The 22,122-nt window shown below is 56.2% G+C and overlaps 2 protein-coding genes across 2 annotated transcripts; one reads left to right on the forward strand and one right to left on the reverse strand.

The window, feature by feature from the left end:
* Positions 1–1,337: 1,337 nt before the first annotated feature.
* On the reverse strand, positions 1,338–10,563 carry LOC119113555 (poly(A)-specific ribonuclease PARN; the record flags this gene model as incomplete). Its single annotated transcript, XM_037237852.1, has 13 exons — positions 10,424–10,563; positions 9,403–9,616; positions 9,044–9,174; positions 7,679–7,698; positions 7,052–7,152; positions 6,086–6,248; positions 5,630–5,751; positions 5,020–5,138; positions 3,786–3,902; positions 3,352–3,421; positions 2,693–2,835; positions 1,680–1,822; positions 1,338–1,409 (listed from the first exon to the last, which is right to left on the reverse strand). Coding segments are annotated over exons 1-13 (1,476 nt in total), but the record flags the coding sequence as incomplete, so codon positions are not given.
* An 8,203-nt stretch (positions 10,564–18,766) lies between these two features.
* On the forward strand, positions 18,767–22,122 carry LOC119113885 (endoglucanase 15). Its single transcript, XM_037238118.1, has 3 exons — positions 18,767–19,638; positions 20,389–20,645; positions 21,264–22,122. Exons 1-3 carry the CDS (start codon positions 18,814–18,816, stop codon positions 21,943–21,945), a joined length of 1,764 nt encoding a protein of 587 aa, XP_037094013.1. The 5' UTR covers positions 18,767–18,813; the 3' UTR covers positions 21,946–22,122.

Below are 22,122 nucleotides of genomic sequence, written 5' to 3' on the forward strand. Positions count from 1 at the left end.
GCGTCGCCGCCAGCAGCAGCCGCCGCTACCAGTCCGGCACGGCGAACACGTCCGTGTCGGCTGCGGCTGTCGAGCCCCCGGGTGCTGTCGTCCCGTTCGCCGAAGAGTCTGGAGAAAGGAGAAAAAAAAACACGATAATTACATTTGCGGCATAAGCTGGCGCGTCCTGCTGCCGTGGTCCACGAGCGGTCCAGGTGTGCCATGCCGCATACAACACATCTACTAGTCGTTATCATGCCTGCCTCATTACGAAAGTCCGAGCGATCACTGTGCCAAGGAGAGCTCCAAGAATCGACCCAGCTTGGCAGGCTGATGATAACGCCAGATGCCCTTGCATCACACCAGCGCTAAAAGCGACCCCATGCTTGATAATTTGTGTGCCCGCCTACAACACTTATTTTTCGTTGTTTTCTTAAGAAGTGATACCTTTCCGATGAGGTGAACCGCCGCATAGCACAAATTAGAATCCTGTTTGTGTATTTCAGATTGCAGTCGGTGTCAGTGATTCAAAATACTTGAAACGAAAAGGCGAAACGTTTAGATGCGTTCCAGTAGTGTGTTAAATAGGCGTTCAGTGTTTCAGTAGTGTTTTTGGTAGCCTTTCACAGTTTTTAAGTCAAAATTGTCACTTAACTGCTTGCCTAACGTCGATCTCTCCAACACGTTTGGTGTCAGCTCCAGGACATCGAGGAAATAATCCGGTAATGATTATGACTCCAATAAGTAAGAGTCCCGGCCTGTTCCTTGCCTATTCTGGACCGCAAGTGACACGCACAACCAACAGCTTAACAGCAAAACAGCCAAGGGAACAGGCAACATAGCCTCGGGCCAAGTTGGAAAGGTCATTTGATTATGCCTTGACACATGTAGCTGCCTGGCCGACGAGCATTTTCATACTACGATGGATGCGGCGCCAGCAAAAGTCTCTTGCATCGGGATTCAAACCTGGATCCAATAATTATCAACACCAAAGCCTACCACCCACTTGACTAGCTTTCCTCACACACAGAGCTACGGCACTGTGAGGCGCAGCTGACTGTTCACCACACCCCGCTGACTTACTGACGCCCTGCGGACTCACCGGAAGTCTCCCGCTTCCGCTTCTTCCGGGCGGACCTGGCCAGCGCGTGCTGCGCGTCACTCCCGGCGTCCCGCGGCGAGCTGTGGCGCGGCGCGGCGCTGTCGGCCGCGGTCGGACTGGAGCGCGCCGTCGCCTCGCTGCCGGAGGCGGTGCGGCGGCGTGGGGCGCCTGCGGCGGCTGGCGGCCGGCCCGGGCCCGGGCGCGGACTGACCGCAGCGGCGGGCGGCGCGTCTGCGGCCGCCGAGCCCGCGCCGCCAGCGGCGGAGACCGCGCGGACCGGCGCGGGAGAGGTCTTCTGCTTCGCGGCTCGGTCGGGGCGCGACATTCGCTGAAATGGAGACGTGGTTGACGCCCACGACTCGTATGAGACTGCTTCACATGGATGTTCAGTTAGTTTTGATAGATGTGTCAGCGATAATTGGCTTTTCCTATGCCCAAACTAGACGCACAACCGCATATTCGAACCACAGACATCTAAACGCAGAGGAGGGACCAGTGCCGTGTGCCGTCCCTGATAACCTGTGCCGCTCCGGGAGGGGCCAGCCGCCCACGACCCCATCCCCCTCCATACCCTGCGCCGCGCCGCCCTGCCACCGACCTGCGCCGCCTGCCACTCGCTGTAGGTGCAGAGCGTGAAGAGGCCGGCCGCCTTGACGTTCTGCAGCACCTGGCTCGCCTGGTCCCGCCGGTCCAGCGAGACGAACGCGGACGTGTCGTTAATCCAGGCCACGTGCACCCGGCCTGCGTGCAGCCCACCCGTCGGTCAGAACCCCGTGCTGCGGGGCTAGGTCACGGGTCACGGGTCACGGGTCACGGGTCACGGGTCACTGACCATGGGTCACGGCCCTCGGCCCGGCATTTCGCCAAGTCCTGATTTGTAGCTGCGCTCCAAAAGTCGTGATCACAGACCTTCGTCCGGTATGTTGGCGTCAGGTGGCGCGAGCTTGGCGCTCCGCACTGATTTCTAAAGCAGTCCATCTGTCTCCGGGTCAGGACAACCAGCGACATCGGCTCCCTGATGTCTCGACGGGGCGCATTTTGGCATCGGTCTCACCGTTTTGTGACGCGTCAGGCGAGTCACACAGCGTGGTCACGAGTCAGGGGACTTAACCACACAACGGGCAGGCGAAGGTCCGGGACGCCTGGCGAGTCACACAGAGTAGTCACGAGTCAGGGGACTTACACCACACAACGGGCAGGCGAAGGTCCGGGACGTCCGGTAATGCAACACACACACATGCACGCGCACGCGCACGCGCACCACACACGCACACGCACAAACACACGCACACGCACAAGCACACGCACACGCACACACACGCACACACACACACACACACACGCACACACACACACACACACACACACACACCGATGTGCAGCACACAGCGGCAGCTTGACCAATACAACGTGCGGGAAGTTTGTGTTATGCAGTGTGCGGGCAGCCTGAGACCCCGGCGCATTTGACCGCAGATCGCACTCAACCCCTGATGCACTCGACATGGGCGTAAATTAACGGTGACATCGCTGGGGCTGGACCACGTCAACTCCGCAACGATAGCTAGGGTAGGCTCGCGTTCGTAGCCACGGTACGGGCCGTCGGCGACTCACTGAAGGCGCTGAACAGCTGGACGATGTCGCTCGTCTTCCAGGCGGCCGGGAAGGTCAGGTGGAAGACGTGGTCACGGCTGGGCTCCACGTCATCTCCCGTCAGGTTCAGGTACGGCATGTCGGCCATCCTCATCACGAACACCCTGCGGCGGGTATGGTACACGTGTACCCACATCCCCTTCACAAACACCCTGCGGCGGGTACGGTACACGTGTACCCACGCCAGGGCCGACAGACGGCTCTGCTAACCCTGGGCCAGTCACATAACATCAGGTCAGGCTCAGGTGAGGTCAGCGCAAGCACAGGCTGACCAGGCTGGCATACACTGCACTGCACGGCACGCCGGCCACACGCATCACGCGCAGCCTTCCGCGGCTCAAGGGCACGCACGCTACACTCGCGGCCTCGCTTCACGGAAATGTGAAATGTGATCCAATGGTGACTTCTCACTAACGTAAAATATTGTTTCCCGAATCAATGGGGAATCGGTGACTGCCATGCACGTGGATTCCATTGGCCATTTCACATACTTCAGCTTCTCGCATCAGCTGGACACGGACCTACCACACAAACGCTCGCCTCTCCACGCGGAAAACGCGGCCATTATCCAAAAGCGATCGCAGAACACGGAAGCGGCGCAACTACCCGCCGTAACTCACTTGTTGGAGAAGGGGCGCACGATATCCGCGCTGGGCTCCAGCAGCGGCTTGGGCGGCGTCAGCAGCAGACCTGAGGACCGCCGGGGCGCTCTCAGGCCTGGCCCTGCTCCACAGATCTGATCGCGGAGCCACCCACGCTGGACCGTGTAGGAACAAAACTAACGCACCAATGTCGACAATTATCACCACCAGGCTTCCACTCAGAACCCCACCGTCGTGCGCTGCTTCACATAATGTATGACCCGCACCACTGCCAGAGCCAAGCTTTCAACGATTTTTAAACGATTTCAGAACCGCTTTAACGATACTAACACGCTGTCACACCTGGGAGAACGAATACCACCTTCCACATCTAAAAATCCTCCCCACATGCAGCCATTCTCTCCGTCGCCAACAGCTCTTGAGCCTGAACACTCTTCAGGACGTCCTCTCACCCAGGTAGTTGACCATTGAGGCGAAGCAGACGGCGGTGAGGAAGGCGTCGTAGCCGGCCTCGTGATGTTTGCTGTCGCCCACGCGGTACTCGGGCCCGCTGCTGCCCTCGGCCGCCACTGCCAACAGGTCAGGGTCACATCAGGTCAGGTCAGGTCAGCTCGGGGTGAGACCCTGGTCAGGTTAGGTTGGGTCAGCTCAGGATGAGACAGATCAGGGTCAGGTCGAATCGGACCAGACCTAGGTCAGGTCAGCTCGGGATAAGATCAGATCAATGTCAGATCGGGTCGGGTCAGGGTCAGATAATATCGGGACAGGCCAGGTGAGAATCACGCCACGTTGGCATCAATTGAGGTCAGGCCCCTGCAATCCTGCAGTCGGGTCAGGGCCGTGCAAGGCCGTATTCCGGACATGGCTATGCAAGACTGTATTCTAGGCAGGGCCATGTAAGGCTTCAGTCGGGGCAGGGCCATGCAAGCCTGCAGCCGGATCGGGGAGGTACAAGGCCGTATTCCGGGCAGGGCTATGCAAGACTGTATTCTAGGCAGGGCCCTGTAAGGCTGCAGTCAGGGCAGGGCTATGCAAGCCTGTATTATGGACAGGGCCATGCAAGGTCGTAGTCAGGTCACGGCATGTAAGATTTGAGCCAGATCCAGTCCACTAAGAGTCGGTCCGAGTCGGATCGGCACCGCGCGACGTCAGAGCAGGTCCAGGACAGTCAGCACAGGTCGGGTCGGGTCAAGCAAAGCGGGGGGTCTTGCCAGGTCAGACCGAGGTCAGATCGGTTGGCTCAAGCCAGTCAGGTCAGGGCGGGTTCGGCCGACAGCGGCAGCGTATCAGCGTCGCGTCAGCGGGGACGCACAGCGCGCCTGGACCGCGTCAGTCGACTCCGAGTACAGGTCCTGAGGACAACCGTCGGGGCGCAGGGCGCGCGCCGCCCAGTCCGAGTCCTCTCCCGGCTAGGGCAGCTGGACGCGTCTGGTTGTCGTGGCCGATCCACTCTCGAGCCCGAAGCAAACACCAATAGATAATGCAAGGTGTGCACCGTACACTGCACTGTGTTAACCAAATAATGAAGTGCAACGATTCTGGTCCAAAACAAAGGTCTGCTTAGCATCGGGCGAAGAGAAAGCTGTGCCTGGGGGAAGGAAAGTGGTGTGCGATTAAAAAAGTGATTTACCGTCGTAAGAGAAGCGAGATCGCACATAGCCAACAGCGGAAAGGCGCTCTACTCACCGACCGTGGGCGTGGTGAAGGGGTGCGTTCCCAGACAGACCACCATCTCGCCCAGCGTGGTCGACGGGATGAGGTCGCGGAACGGCTGTGTTGAGCCCATCACCTTGGTGTCGACCAGGCTGCGAACAGGCCGATCAGAGAGAAAGAGCTCCCCAGGCCGCGCCTCGCGTCTGCTTTCGCCGGCATCTGACAGCTACGTAGCTGGGCGCCATTCGCACCACTGCCGTTCTTCTACATGTCCCGCTAGCCCAAGGTCCTCAAAGGATAACCAGACCCACCGACAGCCTGCCGCCATCACCGGCATATCTCACACTTAATACTGCCTTCGGCATGGCACCAGCGTCTGCTATCTGTTATTATTATTATATACAGCATTATACTAAGAACTGATATGAACCAGCAGTTGCAGGAGTTACTGCAACAAGCAGCAGCACCCCTGGTGCAAACCGGGACACATAAAACTTCTCCGCATCCGGTTTGGAACCAATACATTTTGATCACAAGATCGACCACACTGCTTGTCCACCGCGCCTGCCGACAGGGCGAATCCGGGACAAGCTGGCGCCGCCTGCCACCGCCTGGGGAAGACACAGGGGAAGACGCAGCTGACCTGGGGAAGACGCAGCCGACCACCGCCCTGAAGTCGGCGTAGCTCTGCGGCAGCGGACAGACAAACTGCTCCACCATGTGCAGCAGGTCCAGCAGCATGTTGTGGCCCACGACCGTCTTGCCCTAGCAGAGGGGCACGGGAGGGACGTCAGCGCGCCGCGGGGGAGGGGGAGGGAAAGAAAGGGGGGAGGGGGGCACAGGAGGGTCGCGGCGGGCGGCGGGAGCCCAGCTACGGCGCAGGACAAGGCGCGCTGGAGTTGGCGGCACACTCGTGGTGCCCTCCAGTGGAGCATTGTAAGCCGTTATTGCGGGCGATGACGGCTCGCGACGTGTAATCGAGTAGACCCTTGTCGTTCTCTTATCATGACCGCGCCAGCGCAAAAGAAATTTCGCGTCACAGTGACATTGCTTGCCCGCGCTGCGCAGACGGCCGTGACGACCCCGTGGCGTCACCCACCGACTCGCTGATGGCCGAGATGACCTGGCAGAAGCCGGCCGCCTCGTCCAGCCGCTCGCGCAGTCGGCGGCGCCGCTCTTCCGGGCCGGCGGCTCGCCGCACACGCAGCGTGCGCTGGCCGCCCGGCGTGCGCTGCGTCTCCAGATCCAGCGGTGTGGCCACCCTGCGGTAAGCAGCGACCACAGTGGGGAGAGAGCGGCGAGAAAGCGGTGAGAACGACGCGTGAGTGCGGAGGCCGGCGGGCCAGACGCAGCTACAGGCTAGACAGTCGCGGCAGACGGTCGTGGTACAGACGCCAGTGCAGTGGGCCCGGCGCAGAAACCGGAACACGGCTGGCAGGGGCGGAGGCGAAGAGACAATCGAACTTCAGCGGAGCACATGGTCAGTGTACAGACCCCGGCAGATGTCGCCGACCGCGCATGTGCTGCGACCCTTCACTACAGAGCCGATCAGAGGCTCCTCAGAACGCGGCGGGGGGGGGGGGGGGGCTGCAGCGCAGAGGCACGTCAAGGAATGCGATACAGAGGTCGGCTCTGGGCCGGAGTGGAGGCCGGCTTATGGGCCGCGGTACGGAGGCCACCAGAGGCGTATGATGCAAGGGTCAGGTGAGTATCACAGAAAACATCGCAGGAACGCATATTTGAGTTCCGAATCCCCATCAAACAATGTAAATATAGTACTTTCACCAGTATTTCAACTCCACGTGCAGTACACGGAGCTGAATGGCTTTAAACAAGCAATGATGTGTATAGAATGGACGGTGCCGAGAAGCCTAGTATCCGATCACAAACCTGATCCGCGTATACTGGGTACGCACGCGACACTGCAGATCCAGCGGACAGTGAAACACTTGCACCGCCTTGCGGAAACCCCACCGCCAGCGGTAATTCACCCACCCAGACACAACGTTCACCGCAAACCCATCCCACCAGCGGCTAGGTACCACAGCCAGCCACGGCAGCGTACCTGGCGCTGACGTGGTCGTACATGATCTTCCGCTGGTAGCCGCTCAGGCGTGGAAGTCCAGGTGCTCGTCGGACGAGCGCAGGAACTCCCCGACCTGCGATCTGACCGGCACGACACACACCATCACACCCGGCGGACAATCACCCGCCGCCCCGTGGGCGCCGCGCCCCACCCGCCGCGTGGCAAACTGCGCCGTCCGCGGCGATCCTGCCCGCCGCTGTCTACGCTGAAGACTGGCGCGCCACGAATACGAACGCGGCGTGTTTGTGTACTAGGCTAGTTTGTACAAACGCGCAGATGGGTTGGCTGTAGCGTGCAAATGCGCGAACGGCGTGATGCCCAAGACAATACTTCGGTGACGCATGCACATGCCCACACCTTGGGTTCAATTGGTCGCAACACCAATATTGTTGGACCCGCAAGTGCTTTAAGTGCCTTTTCCCGGGATTCCGCGCTCTTAAATCACTCCCTCAGCTCGCCCCGGAACTCACACAGCCTTGTCGAGGAACTCGCCTGATGTCGGGTACGCTGGCAGCGGCGGCGGCAGCAGCGTGGTGGTGGCGGCGGCCGGCGAGGCGGCTTCCTCCTGCTGTCGCTCTAGCTGATCGCGCAGCGTCTCCCCTGGGCGGGCTTCAGGTACGGTACGCCTAAGGCGGCGCAAGGCGGGGCGTCACGTGCAGAGCGTCAAGGAGCGGGGTGTCACGGGGCGGGTGTCACGGGGCGGGTCACGGGGGGGCGGTGTCACGGGGCGGGAGTCACGGGGCGGAGTCACGGGGCGGGTGTCACGGGGCGGGTGTCACGGGGCGGGAGTCACGGGGCGGGTGTCACGGGCGGGGTGTCACGGGGCGGGTGTCAACGGGGCGGGTGTCACGGGGCGGGTGTCACGGGGCGGGTGTCACGGGGCGGGTGTCACGGGGCGGTGTCACGGGGCGGGTGTCACGGGGCGGGTGTCACGGGGCGGGTGTCACGGGCGGGTGTCACGGGGCGGGTGTCACGGGGCGGGTGTCACGGGGCGGGTCACGGGGCGGGTTCACGGGGCGGTGTCACGGGGCGGGTGTCACGGGGCGGGAGTCACGGGGCGGGTGTCACGGGCGGGTGTCACGGGGCGGGTGTCACGGGGCGGGTGCACGGGGCGGGTGTCACGGGGCGGGTGCCACGGGGCGGGTGTCACGGGGCGGGTGTCACGGGCGGGTGTCACGGGGCGGGTGTCACGGGGCGGGTCACGGGCGGGGCGGGTGTCACGGGGCGGGTGTCACGGGGCGGGTGTCACGGGGCGGGTGTCACGGGGCGGGTGTCACGGGGCGGGCGTCACGGGGCGGGTGTCACGGGGCGGGTGTCACGGGGCGGGTGTCACGGGGCGGGTGTCACGGGGGGTGTCACGGGGCGGGTGTCACGGGGCGGGTGTCACGGGGCGGGTGTCACGGGGCGGAGTCACGGGCGGGAGTCACGGGCGGTGTCACGGGGCGGGTGTCACGGGGCGGGTGTCACGGGGCGGTGTCACGGGGCGGGTGTCGGGGCGGGTGTCACGGGGCGGGTGTCACGGGGCGGGAGTCACGGGGCGGGGCGTCATGTCAAGCCACCAGCTCCGTCTGGTGACATGGCATGGGGTGGGGCCGCTTGGCAGTAGTCGAGGGTAAGTACAACAGGTCTTCAAGTAAATTATGCCAACACCAGTTATGCACCTAGCTGTGACTTCGACGCACAATTCATAAACGTTTGGATGAAGTTGCCCCGTCAGAGGTATGGAAGGCTTTGTCTTGTTTTGTTTGGTTTAGGTGCGTTTTCTGAAGAAAATCAGCTTCAAAAACGGGCATGACAGTGATATTTTAGAATGGTTCCTCCATCTATAGCGCTTCCTTTCCCAAAACTCCAGACACCATTGAACCAAACGAAATGCAGAGGCAGGGCCGCAGTCAGCCGCACACAGCTGCTGCAGGCAAGCACACGCGAGTGTGAAGTCGGTCAGGACATAGAGTTGTGGCGAGCTCGTACCATCCTTGATCAGCTTGTTGAAGTCGAAGCCATTGCCCGAGAGGAACTCGAGGCTGGACGGCTGGCAGAGGAATGAGCCTTGGCTTGGGTGGCGCGGGAACAGGTAAAAGTTGAACGTCTCCTGCGTGTACCTGCGGTCAGAGTTCACTGTTAGTAGATTACAGTAACAATCGCACTGCCTAGGTGCAGCTGACTGTAGTCGCATTGTGGTGCCACAAGCAAATAGCTAATATACACATAAACACACCTGCCAAGCCTCTCATCACCACGTCACTCAGCCAATGATTGCAATAGCACCAACAAAAACTGTGATATCTCAGATTCAAACCCACCACCGCCGGGCCACACAGCCCACCGACCTGCCCCGCTCCTGGTCCAGCGTGAAGGCAGCCAGCCCAAACTGGATGACGAGGAAGCCGGCGGCCGTACGCCGCAGGTGGGCGTATCGTTCAGCTGGCGTGTCATATTGACAGGTGGTGCCGCCTGTCGTCAGCCCGCTGAACTCGCAGTCCACAGCCAGGAAGGAGCAACGTGAGATGGCATCCCGTATGCGTGGAAGGTGGGCGGCAAAGTCTGCCGGAAGAGCGGGTCAGCAGCAGGCCTCACTGGGAGCAAATGGCCCAGTATCTCATGCAAGGGGTGTATAATGGAAAGGGAAGATATCATGATGAGATACTCATAACTACATCTGTTCCTCTGACAGGGGTTAAATGATGGCATGACATAGCAAATAAGAGGACTTAGGGAGGACTTTGAGGGCTTTAGATGCCACCCATCACCCAAATTAGGCAGAAGTGCAGTTTTTCACAATGCTTCTGAATATACTTCAGAAATCTGGTGATTAGGAAATCTATTTAGGCTACATGATTCATAAACACTACCATGTGCAGTGACACAAATGACTCAACAGCCATAAGCACATAGCAAGACAAGCAGATAAGTGAGTGAAGATATACTATAAGCAGCTCAAACAACAATTTTATGAACCCGGACAGACCAACATCATTAGCTTATTAAGACACTACAGAATGATAACCTATCCTGATGTTTAAATCTAAAAGCTCTTGTGGGGGTCTGTTAGTTTGTTCACAGCATGTAGGTACTATCAACAGGTCTGAAACCTCCTCACGAAAATGCATGTCCCATCACAAATAATGGTAGCCCCTTCCATCACACATTATGGTAGCCCCATCACAAGTTCTGGCTGTCCCCCCACATTGATAGGATGGGAAACCCCTTGAAATGACTACAGAAACTTTTCTGACTAAGGTTTAGGATCACATCACAGCACTTAAAATGTTATCACATTTCAATACAATCATTACATCCCTTAACCATCACCAAATCCTTGCATGGGACAGTGGGCATGCACTAACTTACTTTCCTTGGTTATGTCCCATTTCATCTCTTCAGTAGCAAGTTGCAACCGCGGCCAGATCATAAACCTGACAGTAAATCATCCGATGATTATCATCATAACAAACGACTTCGATTGGGCTGTTCATGGTGCTAGATGGAATATGCAACTTGATAAATATTGACACATGAGTTCCAGATGCCGCATAGCCAGATTGAGAACGGTACGGTAGTTAAGCAATAACATGGAAATGGAAAAAAACCGGTTCAAATCCGGGGAGAAGCCCGTTTTCGTGTCTTTGAATGCAATTGCGACCAGCTTTCCTGCTCAGTCCCACAACTTATTTCGCATAACTACATCAATGACGTGGCACCTACCGAAGCCCGCTTTGAAATCGCGGCGTGTCCCCATTTCCCAATGCTAAACCCCCGGCTGGGAATCCCTCCAAATTCCAGTTTCGCGCACCATCATTTTCAACACTGACGCATTCGCGCCAAGATGTGCAGCATCCGTAAACTAAAGTACAATGCTTGAAAAGCACATTTTGGAAACATCAATTTGTGCCATGGGCAAAGCGCAGTCGAAACTTCGAAATACCGCAAGAGACCAGTTGGAAATGTTAGACTTGCATGCTTTGTTCTTCAGTTGCACTTAATGCCAAGAGGTTATCCACATGTTTTGTAACCCAACGAACACAGCTGCAGCATTGTTTCTTATTTGAAACCATTCCGCTTACGCAACAAACGTCTGCTGGCACGCGGCTGTATCTACCCAGGCGCAGGCCACAAGTTTTTTTAGTGTAAGTAGGTTATTCTTGCAGCACGCGTATTTTCTGATCCCGGGGACGAGGGGCGGGATTGAAATTGCTACCTTCAGATATGACGCACGGCGTGTCTATCCGTCGCTGGCCACATATGTTTTTTTTTCATGTACGAGTACAGCTCTTTTGTTACGTTTGACCGGGCGCCCGTTCCGGACACGCGAGTCAAGACGATCAATAGGGGCGGAGGGAGCCTTTAAAAACACCGACCCCGTCGGAGTATGGGCACCTTTAGAAGCACGGTGTGGGCTGTCGGAGGGATATTGGCACGAACGCACGCGATTGATTGAAGACCATATTGGCCTGCACGCCGGCGACCTGCGCTCGGTTCCTACACCTCTTGTAAAATATCAGACCGGTGAGGAATGGCCGACCCTTCGGCGTTCTTTTGATTTTCCCGGCCCCTTTCAAAGTTTTGTAACCTGTGTCGTATTAATGCTACTTAAAGAAGGGAAAGTTCTGTAGGAATGTTGAGCCTACGTACTCGCACATGATTCCTGATTCGTATATGTCGTGCACTCCTTTCGTGCTCGCATTGTATCATAGTATAAGTGTACCTAATGCACAAATACGTCGCTATATGTGTGTTGTGTAAATGACGTGCTGATCCCCCGCCTGGTACTTCCCTACTCGCTTCAATGAACGGTCTGTAGGAAAATAGCTGTTTAGTGAATAATGAGTGGCCTGATTATGTGCCATAGTGAGGGATGCGCCGTGGTCAGACCCGTACATTTGACGTAAACATCTCTAACCTTGCTTAGCTCATAAATTACGCACAGCTCGGGGTGGCTGTGAATTTTTCCCGACTGCAACCGAGGGAATTGGTCACGACAGGCTAAAGGTGTTACAGATGCCTTACCTAGTGACTACCCGCAGGGGGTGATGGAGGAAGTCCTTGGAGGTACGTAGGCGGTTGTTTAGCCGCGGGTTGAAAGGTCCCACTTCCTGTAGAAATTAGGAAGTTGGCTGTTGATCGATCTCTCTGTGACTCACAAATGAAGTGGGGCGCATTTTCGCACGTCGCTGGCCGCTAGTGAAAGTAGCAAAAGCACGTGTAGGGTACCGTTGGTCGATTTGCGGCACGCAGAACTTGGGACTTGCTTTTCAGCTGTTTTCTTGCGACTCCTAGAAGACGGAAGGCGGAAAAGGGCATTGGGCTGTCGGAAAAGCTAGCTGATTTTTTTCCGCTGGTGGATTTACATGCGGCCACAGAAGGGGGTTTGCTAAGATAATCATGAGCAACTGACCCTTAGCAGCGGCAGTGGATTTGGTCACTGAGGGTACCGTTGTTAAAATCATTACAGCTGCGCCAGATGGCCAGGTTCGCACATTTGAACCGATGAGGATTCCGGCGTGGCGATGTGAGATTCCGGCGACAAGGAATTAAGAAGCCGATGTGGGATCCGTGTGTGCTCAACGGAGATTCCGGCATAATTCAGTAACGAGAGAGGGTGGGGGCGACACAGCGATGTCGCGGTGAGCCTCGCACCAGGCGGCTACTATAAACTGCGGCTAAATTCCGAGGTATGCATGATGTACAGCTGTATGGTTGCGCTGATAACTGAGGGAGGCTGATTGTCGCTCATAACCTGCAGACTGTGTGTGGCGACCAAACTAAAACCCTCCCTTTAATATGACCGGTGACAATTATGCATGAGACGGTGTGAATAAAGGAATGCTTGTTGCGCAATCCCAGTAGCGACGTTTGCAGCCCATGTTAGGACGAAAACACTTGTTTCGTAGAAGTCCATGTAATGTCGGTGAGCCAATGTCTTCGCCACCATTTACAGTCACTCATGAGAGTTGCTTTATGACAGAGCAATGCCTCGGTGATTATTACCTGCAGATCAATACAGAAGGGCAACTAGCCGACAGCCAAAATCGTACGTAACATATCGTCGAGAGATTTAACTAAAAAATTGATGTGATTGAAAAACCGCTCATAACATAATGATGGCCAGTATGGCAGGTGCCGCGCAAGAGTGAAGCGAGAAAATAAAGAACCTTAACTACCGATCTACGGAAAATCCCCCCCCCGTAAGATGTCTAGCATATCTGTTTAAACCTAAAACCAATTGTTGGTGTCTATAAATATTTTCAAATTCTTGAATCCCCTGGGCCTGAAGTGCTACCATATTGCGCTCTGTCGTCGACAACAACGTATGACGTAATAAAACAATGTCCTGATGCAAGTTGTGATGGTGTTCACCACCTACCGGTTTCTCGCGTTTGACAAGTTGGCAACATATTCAAATCCATATTCAAATTCAATCCATATCCGTATTCAGAGCGATATTTCCGACTTTGACCTGCTCTGGGTCCCTCAAAGTTCTTCCAGTAGTCTTCCTGTATTCAGTGAAGGCTTCGGAATTGTTTCCTGCACCGTTCAGTTGTCCGTTAGCCTTCTCCTTAGTCCTACAACCTGTTGGTTCGTCGCCCAGCCGGTTATCTGGTGTTGATACACGACACAGCCCTGCATTTTTATGTAAAAAGGACTGATTAAAAGGAACTTTAAAAAAAAGGACTGATTAAAAGGATAAAAGGATTTTCAGGCTGGCAAGAAAAGGGCCAAACATAGCACTCACGAGGCCAACACCAAAGCAGAGGCACTCACACAGGAACCAATCGACAAAGACCGACTGTCCATCGTCAGTCACATTTCATTTTGGCTGGTCCGGGATGAAGGGTAACCCCTATATGCTTGAAAAACGATGAAAATCACGGTTGCTTCAGCACAGGATGCACGGGTCCCCGCCAGTCCCAGCGAAACAGTGAGAGCGAGAGCCTAAACTAGGCCTTTTGTAACAGCCGAAGTGGTGGAGTAGACCAGCCGGTCTAATGCTGAGGAGGATGGTTGACCGCTAGGCAGATTGCCGCTACGCGGTTGCCACGCCAGGCTGCCAGTTTCTGGGCGACACCCATCTCCCGTGTCACGGTCACATGGCTACAGACCCTGTCTCGTCCGGCGCCGGCGCACCCGGGCGTGTTCTCGATGCTGTGCCTGTGCCGAGCTGCAGGTCGCACGGCGCGCGGTGTCGTCCCGCGTCCGCGCCCTCGGTCGTGCTCTCCCGTCCCCTCGGGCAGGCCGATCGTTGACCCAGAGCGTTGGCTGGCGCCCGGGCGGAGCGACGCCTCGGCCGTTCGGTAGATGACGTGTCGGGCGGCTGAGCCGGGCCGCAGGTCGAAAAACTGCTGTGGCACGTCTGCTGGGCTTCCACGAAGCTCTTATTTTCCACATAGGCACGTTTTGATTGCGCGAATCAAAGGAGTCCGATTTGAATGACATGTTTAGCATATCCCTCCGGTAATACGTCAGCGAGCCCGGCGGATTGCCGGTAGCAGCGTCAGCGGGGGTGTTCAGCGGCGCCTGTTTGAGATACTCATCGGTTGGAGGGAGGGTCGGAGGCTGGTATTTTCGAGGACTCTGGAGGTGGTCCCTGCCCGCGGATAGAGCCAGGGGCGATCTGGATGGCCAGCAATGGCCGGGAAAAGATTCGTGCCAGGGTAGCGCAGTCCAAGCATCTCGGTTCTGATACCGATGTCATTTTGATAAAACGAGACGTCAGTTTTTCAAATACACAATGACGGGTAAACCGTATAATCTGCCACCTGCGCACGGTGTGAAATTTCTCATAAGCACAGCCATCTGCGAAATGAAGCCGCAAACACTATACAGGCTTCTGTGAATGCTCGAAAACATGTAGTATACTTGCAATGGTGCACAACAAGCACACACCATGGCAACGGCCAAGCTTGCAAATGATAAATATGAATACCAGATATGATAAAACTGCGTAATGCGCATTATGTCCACGACGAGTTTTGTATGATGGGAGCACAAAGCAACCAGCTGTTCTTATACAGACGATTGGTGTTATTATATCGGCATATTTCGCGCGGATACGCTAAGGAAACAAAGCAAAAGAAAACGTGACGCTCATCATGGGCACACATCAGCCAATGGAAACTCAGCCCAAACATTTCAGTGATCTGTTTCGCACAAACGGAAGTGGTAGCACGTGCAAGTTGCTTGCCAACCATATGCGCAGTCCATGATCCGCCGCAAGCGGCAGCAATCTAGCGAGCTGGCATTTCCATTACCTTTGCCATGACACGCTCGGCTGATACCCCGCCAGGACTGGTGTCCAGACGCACTGGCAGCTTAGGATATCAGATCTCAGACATGACTCCGACGTCCAAAACAAGCATCCGTGACATCACGTGACGCACCCTTGTTACGCAGAGGTGAGTTCGAGGTCAGACAGCTGGGGTGACTTCTGTCTGTCCCAGGAGCCGGCGCACGTGCGCCACCGTCTCTATCACACTGTCTGCAGATATGCCAAGGGCGTGCAGGGCCTCCTTAAACGACCTGTTTAGGGGGTGCAGGCGGCCAGGCCACAAGCAAATAGACATCGGCTGGGGATTTGCAGCATTTTTAAAGTTAAGTCCTGAGGTAGGTGGATTAAGATACGGATTTCTATTTGGACTCGATATTTAAATGTAATTGAATGGATTGGAATCCCGGTATCGAAATCTCGACTGATATGAACAATCTCATGATAAAAAGGAGGACGGGCGACTAAGTGAGGTGCAGTAGGTATTCGTCACGGTATGTATGGTAGCACGTGCCCATAAATCTTTAACCGGGAGAAACTTATGCCGGTTTGATTTGGAACTGTTCCACCGGACAAATCTCCAGAATAATCTATTCAATCCCCAGTTCCCCAAAATCTTAAGTCATCCGCTAAGAGACTTCTACTGAACGCGGTGCTTCTTCCGCAGTGGCCAAAGTTACTCGTGAAACTCCGCCCCACGACATTCGTCGATCGCTTTTGGTCAATGGCCGTGGCTTGCTGCAGCTCCTCCCCATGCAGTCAGTGGAACGACACTTTCGACTCGTCACTTATCGGCTAGTGGGTCGGATGTTCATACGGGCTCACGCTCTTCAGTTCCACACAGTCGAAGTCGCCTTCTTGCCGCGGACTTCGCGTTTGACCCGATGTGGCCATTACTCATTGGAGCGCTCTCCTGGAGAATAGTGCGCATGGAAGAGTGGGGGAGCCTTGCACGTGGTCATAAAAAGACACGTTGTCCCGCAAGAGCGGGCGCACGCAGCCCTCGGCCCCAGCGCCCGTCCGCCCCCTCCCCCCCCCCCCCACACCATAACTTGCGTGAGTCGATGTGTGTCAAAGTCGGTGAGTGAATGAAGCTTGACTAGGTGCCTTAGCTGGGTGGCCAGCTAGGTGGCTGGGTGGCATAGGCAGGGTATTTAGGTGGCTTGACTCTCGCTCCGGGAGAGGTCTCAGTGCTGGCGCGCTCCTGCAACAAGAGCAGCCCTGGGCCTCTTTGTATAGCTAGATCTATATAATGAAGCAGTCGATACATGAACCTAAAACAGCCGGAGAACACCGAATCGACCGACTTCAGATAGACCTAAGACACTTGGCACGGGGACGTCATGGCTCAGAAGTTGGCGCGTCGGATTCCCGTGTGGGTGCTCGGGTTCGAATCCCAGTGGTGTCATAATCCTTGAGCTTTAATATCGCTAACGCAGTCGCTGGCTCTCAGTCAATGGGATGTGGCGGAGTACGTCGCGTTCCCGTACAAAGACACTTAAGATGCGGCTTCGAACACCCCATCGCTGAAGACTGCTGTGAACATGATCAGATGATATCTTGAAGCATCATCTCAATTAATTTTTGCTGTCGTTATCTAGACGTGGCGGGGACTTCAGTCGTCACCCAAATCTATGCCAAAAGTATATCGACGCGATACCTTTGGCATTGTATGTGATTGTGCCACCAGTTCCACGTAGGGCACCCAGAACACCGCGCTACACGTGAACTTAAAATAGCTACGACAACCTTCCAAATGTCGTCACCATATATGTGCAAGGGGACGAAAACGTGCTTGATCGTAAGTGCACAAAGATCACAAGATCACTTGATCACGAAACGCTCAATCAGGCGGACAGGCTTGCAGAGTTCTCGATTTTTACCAAACCACACACTGGCATTTTCAAAACCAGGTACATTAGGTCTTGTTGAGCCCAAGAAATATCCTTGCTGCTAGAAACGAGACTGTGAATCGTGCTGTGCAGTCCAATGATGATGATTAGTATCATTGATTATATTCGTGTGGGGAAGTACATAATTATTCTGTCAACGCCCCGTAGGTCTTATTCCATGCTCACATCGTCATTTCCGTCCACCACCATCCCCTCCCCCCTGTAACCGGGTTTTATCTGCATGTACTACTGCAACCGGGTATGAGGCTGCTAAAGTATGGCTTCTGCACTGGCGTCCCTCGCGCCTGGAAAGGCCGTCTGAGAATCCTGTAGTCAACTACACAGGTCATCACCGCACCCGGGAACATGTGCAAAGCCATTGTAGGATAATGTTGTTCACCATCGGAGCTTTCTAAGCCTGTCGCCGTAATATGTAAACAGGTGAAGGGATGGGGACGCCACAGGAAATCTATGTTCATATATAGCAATCCACGCATATTCATATATCCCACAAAACCCCGTGTAATGCGTTGTAAAATCCTAAACGGGCTCCTAACAACACCCTGGTGAGGGTTACTCGACAATTGCGCCTGCCGCGCGCATGACCATTCGAAGCGAGTAGCATGGAAAACCAAGGCGTGGTATCTTACTTCATCAGTTGACATGTTCCGCTCGTTCGTGCGCTCTCGGTGTGATGGTGGATGCGTTTGGGGTTGTACAGGTGAGTGTTTTATAATTGAGGATTCGAATTCACATAATCTGAACACATTTCAATGCAATCGAATTTTGCAAATCTTCGATTTCTAAAAACGGGCATTGGAGTCCTGAAAAGCAAGATTTAAGTGCAACATACGACATCATTAAACTATCACTTAGGTATTCAAATACAAATAGAGCAGTCTGTATCGTTTAGCATTTCTTTCACATAAAATAAACACATGTGCGGTAAACACACACACATGCAGTTTGAGAAAGACTAACAAAAGCAGAGGGTCTTATTTTTATGGTGTGCAAAAAATGTTGAAGACGCACTCGGGGGTCAATTTCAACCCTCAAAGGGCTTTCCGGAATGTACAAGAAGCACGCGCTTCAACCCGGCACAGCAAAGGAGTGTCACCAGTCACCTGCGGCGGTCGGGGAGACCGCTCATTCGAACACAGTTAAAGCCCATCAAAGAGCTTACCATACATATGCTGTAGCACACTTACGCCCGAACAGTAAGACCCTTCTGATACTGTGCGCAGGTATTCCTGCGGCAGACCTCAGCTCCCGGGTGCAAGAATGGTATGTAAGCCGCAGACACATGATGGGTAGCCCCCCCCCCCCCCCCCGTCAATAAGGATAACCGATAATACAAACCAAGCTATACAACGATTTGTGAGCCCCGCCGAGTCTGGCTGTGGTCGCGGATGCCATTACAATCAGACTTATATACCCCTGCAGAACCGCGTGAGAGCAATTACACGTGTCACGCTCCGGCGTCAGTTAAAAGCCAACCGAAGTGTGTCGGTGCAGCAAACGGCGTCGCGCCGTCGGCAAGACCTCGTCCTTGGCCACGCGCCGAGCGTCGACAGCCGAGTAACGTCATGGCCAGCTTGCTGCCGCTTCTGCTGCTGGCGGCCGCTGGAGCGCCCGCCGTGCACGCCGCGGGCGCGTGCGTCTCCAGCGGCATCGTCCAGGAGACGAACGTCTGGAACGAGGGCATGAGCGCCAACCTCATGCTCACCTTCCCCAACGCCGTCTCAAGCTGGACGGTGGAGATGACGTTCGACAAGACGCTGACCAAGTTCGAGACGTGGGCGGCCACGGCGTCATCCACGGATAACACCGTCTTCACGCTCAAGAATAACGCCGGCGACGGCACGCAGCCCGCCGGCGCCAAGATGGCGCTCGCCTTCAACGCCTACTTCAGCAGCAAGGCTGAGGTGATCAGCGTGAAGCTGGACGGCGCCGAACTCTGTCCCGGCGGCGGCGGCAGCACCACGCCCAAGCCAACCGGCCCGACCGTGCCGCCGCCCACCGGGCCGACCAAGCCTCCTCCGGACCTGCCCTACGACTACAGAGACGTCCTCGGCAAGTCGCTGCTCTTCTACGAGGCGCAGCGGTCCGGCGCGCTGCCGCCCGACAACAGGATCCCCTGGCGCGGAAACTCGGCGATGAACGACCGCGGTCAGAATGGCGAGGACCTCACCGGCGGCTACTACGACGCCGGCGACCACGTCAAGTTCGGCTTCCCCATGGCTGCCGCCATGACGGTGATGGCGTGGGGCGCCATCGACTTCGCGGACGCCTACGCGGACGCCGGGCAGAGCGATTACGTGAAGGCGGCCGTCAAGTGGGGCACGGACTTCTTCATCAAGGCGCACGTCGGTGCCACCGACTTTTACGGCCAGGTGAGGGAGCCTTTTCTGGTGTTCTCGGTGTCCCGTCGCCTAGATAGGACTTGTCTAGTCATTACAACGACGGGTTATTTTTCGTGACGATCACGATAACGTACCTGCCATTCATTTGGCTATCGCTATGAGAGGAAAACCACTCCAAGTTCAAAGCTGTCAGACGGTGCAGGAACGAGCGCGATATGTTTGAGGCCAGGGGCCGGCTGATCGTCGACGGAGGAAGCGCAGACGTGGAGAACTCAAGTTTTTCCTCACGAGCCATGAGAGGCACCTTAATGTCAAGAACTTTGACGATCACGTAGCATACAAATCCCCTGAACAACACAGAACGCGGAGGTGGTGCGATGGTAACCGTCCTTCTATTGCCGCCCGCCATTGTCGCTAAGGTCACCTATGCGCACGAGAACTTCCGTCTATCTGAAACGTCACGGAGTTCTGCTGTTTGTCGGCACCTGTCAGCAAACAAGAGCTTGCCAAGCCTGTCTTCTGTTTAATGCCGCCCATGTATTTGACGCCGCGCATGTGTCTCATGCCGCCCATGCGTCTCGTGCCACCAATGTGTCTGACGCCACCTGTGTCTGATGCCACCCACGTGTTTAGTGCTACCCATGTGTCTGACGCTAACCATGTGTCTGATCTCACCCATGTGTCTGATGCCACCCATACGTCTGATGCCGCCCATGTGTCTGATGCCGCCCATGTGTCTGACGCCACCCATGTGTCTCATGCCACCCATGTGTGTGCGACAGTGCGGCAACGGTGAAGGCGGACCACTCGGTGTGGGGCCGTGCCGAGGACATGAACATGGACCGACCCGGCTACAAGATCTCGGCTGGTGCTCCGGGCTCTGACCTGGCCGGCGAGACGGCCGCGGCCATGGCCGCCGCCTCGATCCTCTTCAAGGACTCGGACGCCGCCTACTCGGGACAGCTGCTCGACCACGCCAAGCAGCTGTACGACTTCGCGAACACGCACCGCGGAAAGTACCAGGACAGCATCACCGACGCCGTCAGCTTCTACGGGTGAGCTGGACGCTGCTGTTGGAAAAGAGGAGTGTTTGCCGTGATGCTTTCATCCATTGCTATCTTTGTTTAGAGTTTTGTGATACCGAGTCGCCTTACTTTAACAGTTCTGGCACTGAAATCACACTGAGCTCTCACTCAAAATCGCTACTGCAACGTGCAATGCCGGATTAGTTTCTGCATTGATTTCAGTTACTCGTGGCCGCATTTGTGTCAATGCTAATTACGTTTAAATCGCATAAGACTTTTCGAGGGCATAGAGTTACGCTGCAAGAATCGTACTGCCGACCCAAACAAGAGTTGGTCTCCAGATGTTCTTAGCCGATGAAATATATAGTTCTCATTTTTTTCTGCGGTCCATTTGCTGGCAGGCGGTAGGCCGTGACACTCGAACGGTCTGCACCTGTGGATGCGGCGACATAACAGCCAGGGCTGTCGGGAGCGTGTCTGAACGGACGATACTGAACAGAGTCGGGCCAGCTGTTTGGGACGGTTCCAGCACATTGCCTCAAGAAAAACAGCAGTCCGCGTCGGTAGCCACGCACCTTAGGGTTGCCTTTCAGCCTCTTCGCGTTGCGAGGTCCGCCGTTTGACATCGTTCGCTCTAACTTATTTCAGGTCGAGCGGCTACGGCGACGAGCTGGCCTGGGCCGCGGCCTGGCTGTACCGCGCCACGCAGGACAGCTCCTACCTCGACGCGGCCAAGGGCTTCTTCCAGGAGTTCAGCGACCTGAACGGCAAGGCCGGCGAGTTCTCCTGGGACAGCAAGCACGTCGGCGTGCAGCTGCTCATGTACACGCTGACCAAGGATTCGCAATACGGCGATCTCGTCACCCAGTTCTGCGACTGGATCGTGTCGGGAGCGCCGCGCACTCCGAAGGGCCTCGTGTGGCTCAACCAGTGGGGCTCGCTGCGGCACGCCGGCAACGTGGCCTTCATTTGCGTGGCGGCGGCCAAGGCCGGCCTCAACCCCGACTCCTACCGCCAGATGGCCGAGCAGCAGCTCAACTACATCTTCGGCGATAGCGGCCGCAGCTACGTGGTCGGCTTCGGGAACAACCCGCCGGTGCGCGCGCACCACGCCGGCGCCTCTTGCCCGAACGCGCCGGCGCCCTGCAGCTGGGACCAGCTCAATTCGCCCAACCCGAACCCGCAGGTGCTGTACGGCGCCCTGGTCGGCGGTCCCGACATTAACGATAACTACGCCGACGACCGCAACGACTACGTGAAGAACGAGGTGGCCTGCGACTACAACGCCGGCTTCCAGAGCGCCATCGCCGGCGTGCTTTCGATGCACTGATGATGGGATGTGGGGGCCGCACGCGGCTTAGGGCGCGCGGGGAGTTGCCTTGCTCGGCTTGCAGAGGGGTTGGTGTGAATGATGCAGGGGTGCGATCGTCACCGGCTGCTTTCGGAGACCATGTTTAACGATCCTGATGACGCAGCGGTTAGGACTCCTGAGTGTTTGAAGCCATCA

The sequence above is a fragment of the Pollicipes pollicipes genome, unplaced genomic scaffold (genome assembly GCF_011947565.3).
Source record: "Pollicipes pollicipes isolate AB1234 unplaced genomic scaffold, Ppol_2.1 Scaffold_7262;HRSCAF=8765_pilon_pilon_pilon, whole genome shotgun sequence".
NCBI classification, from domain to species: Eukaryota; Metazoa; Arthropoda; class Thecostraca; order Pollicipedomorpha; family Pollicipedidae; genus Pollicipes; species Pollicipes pollicipes.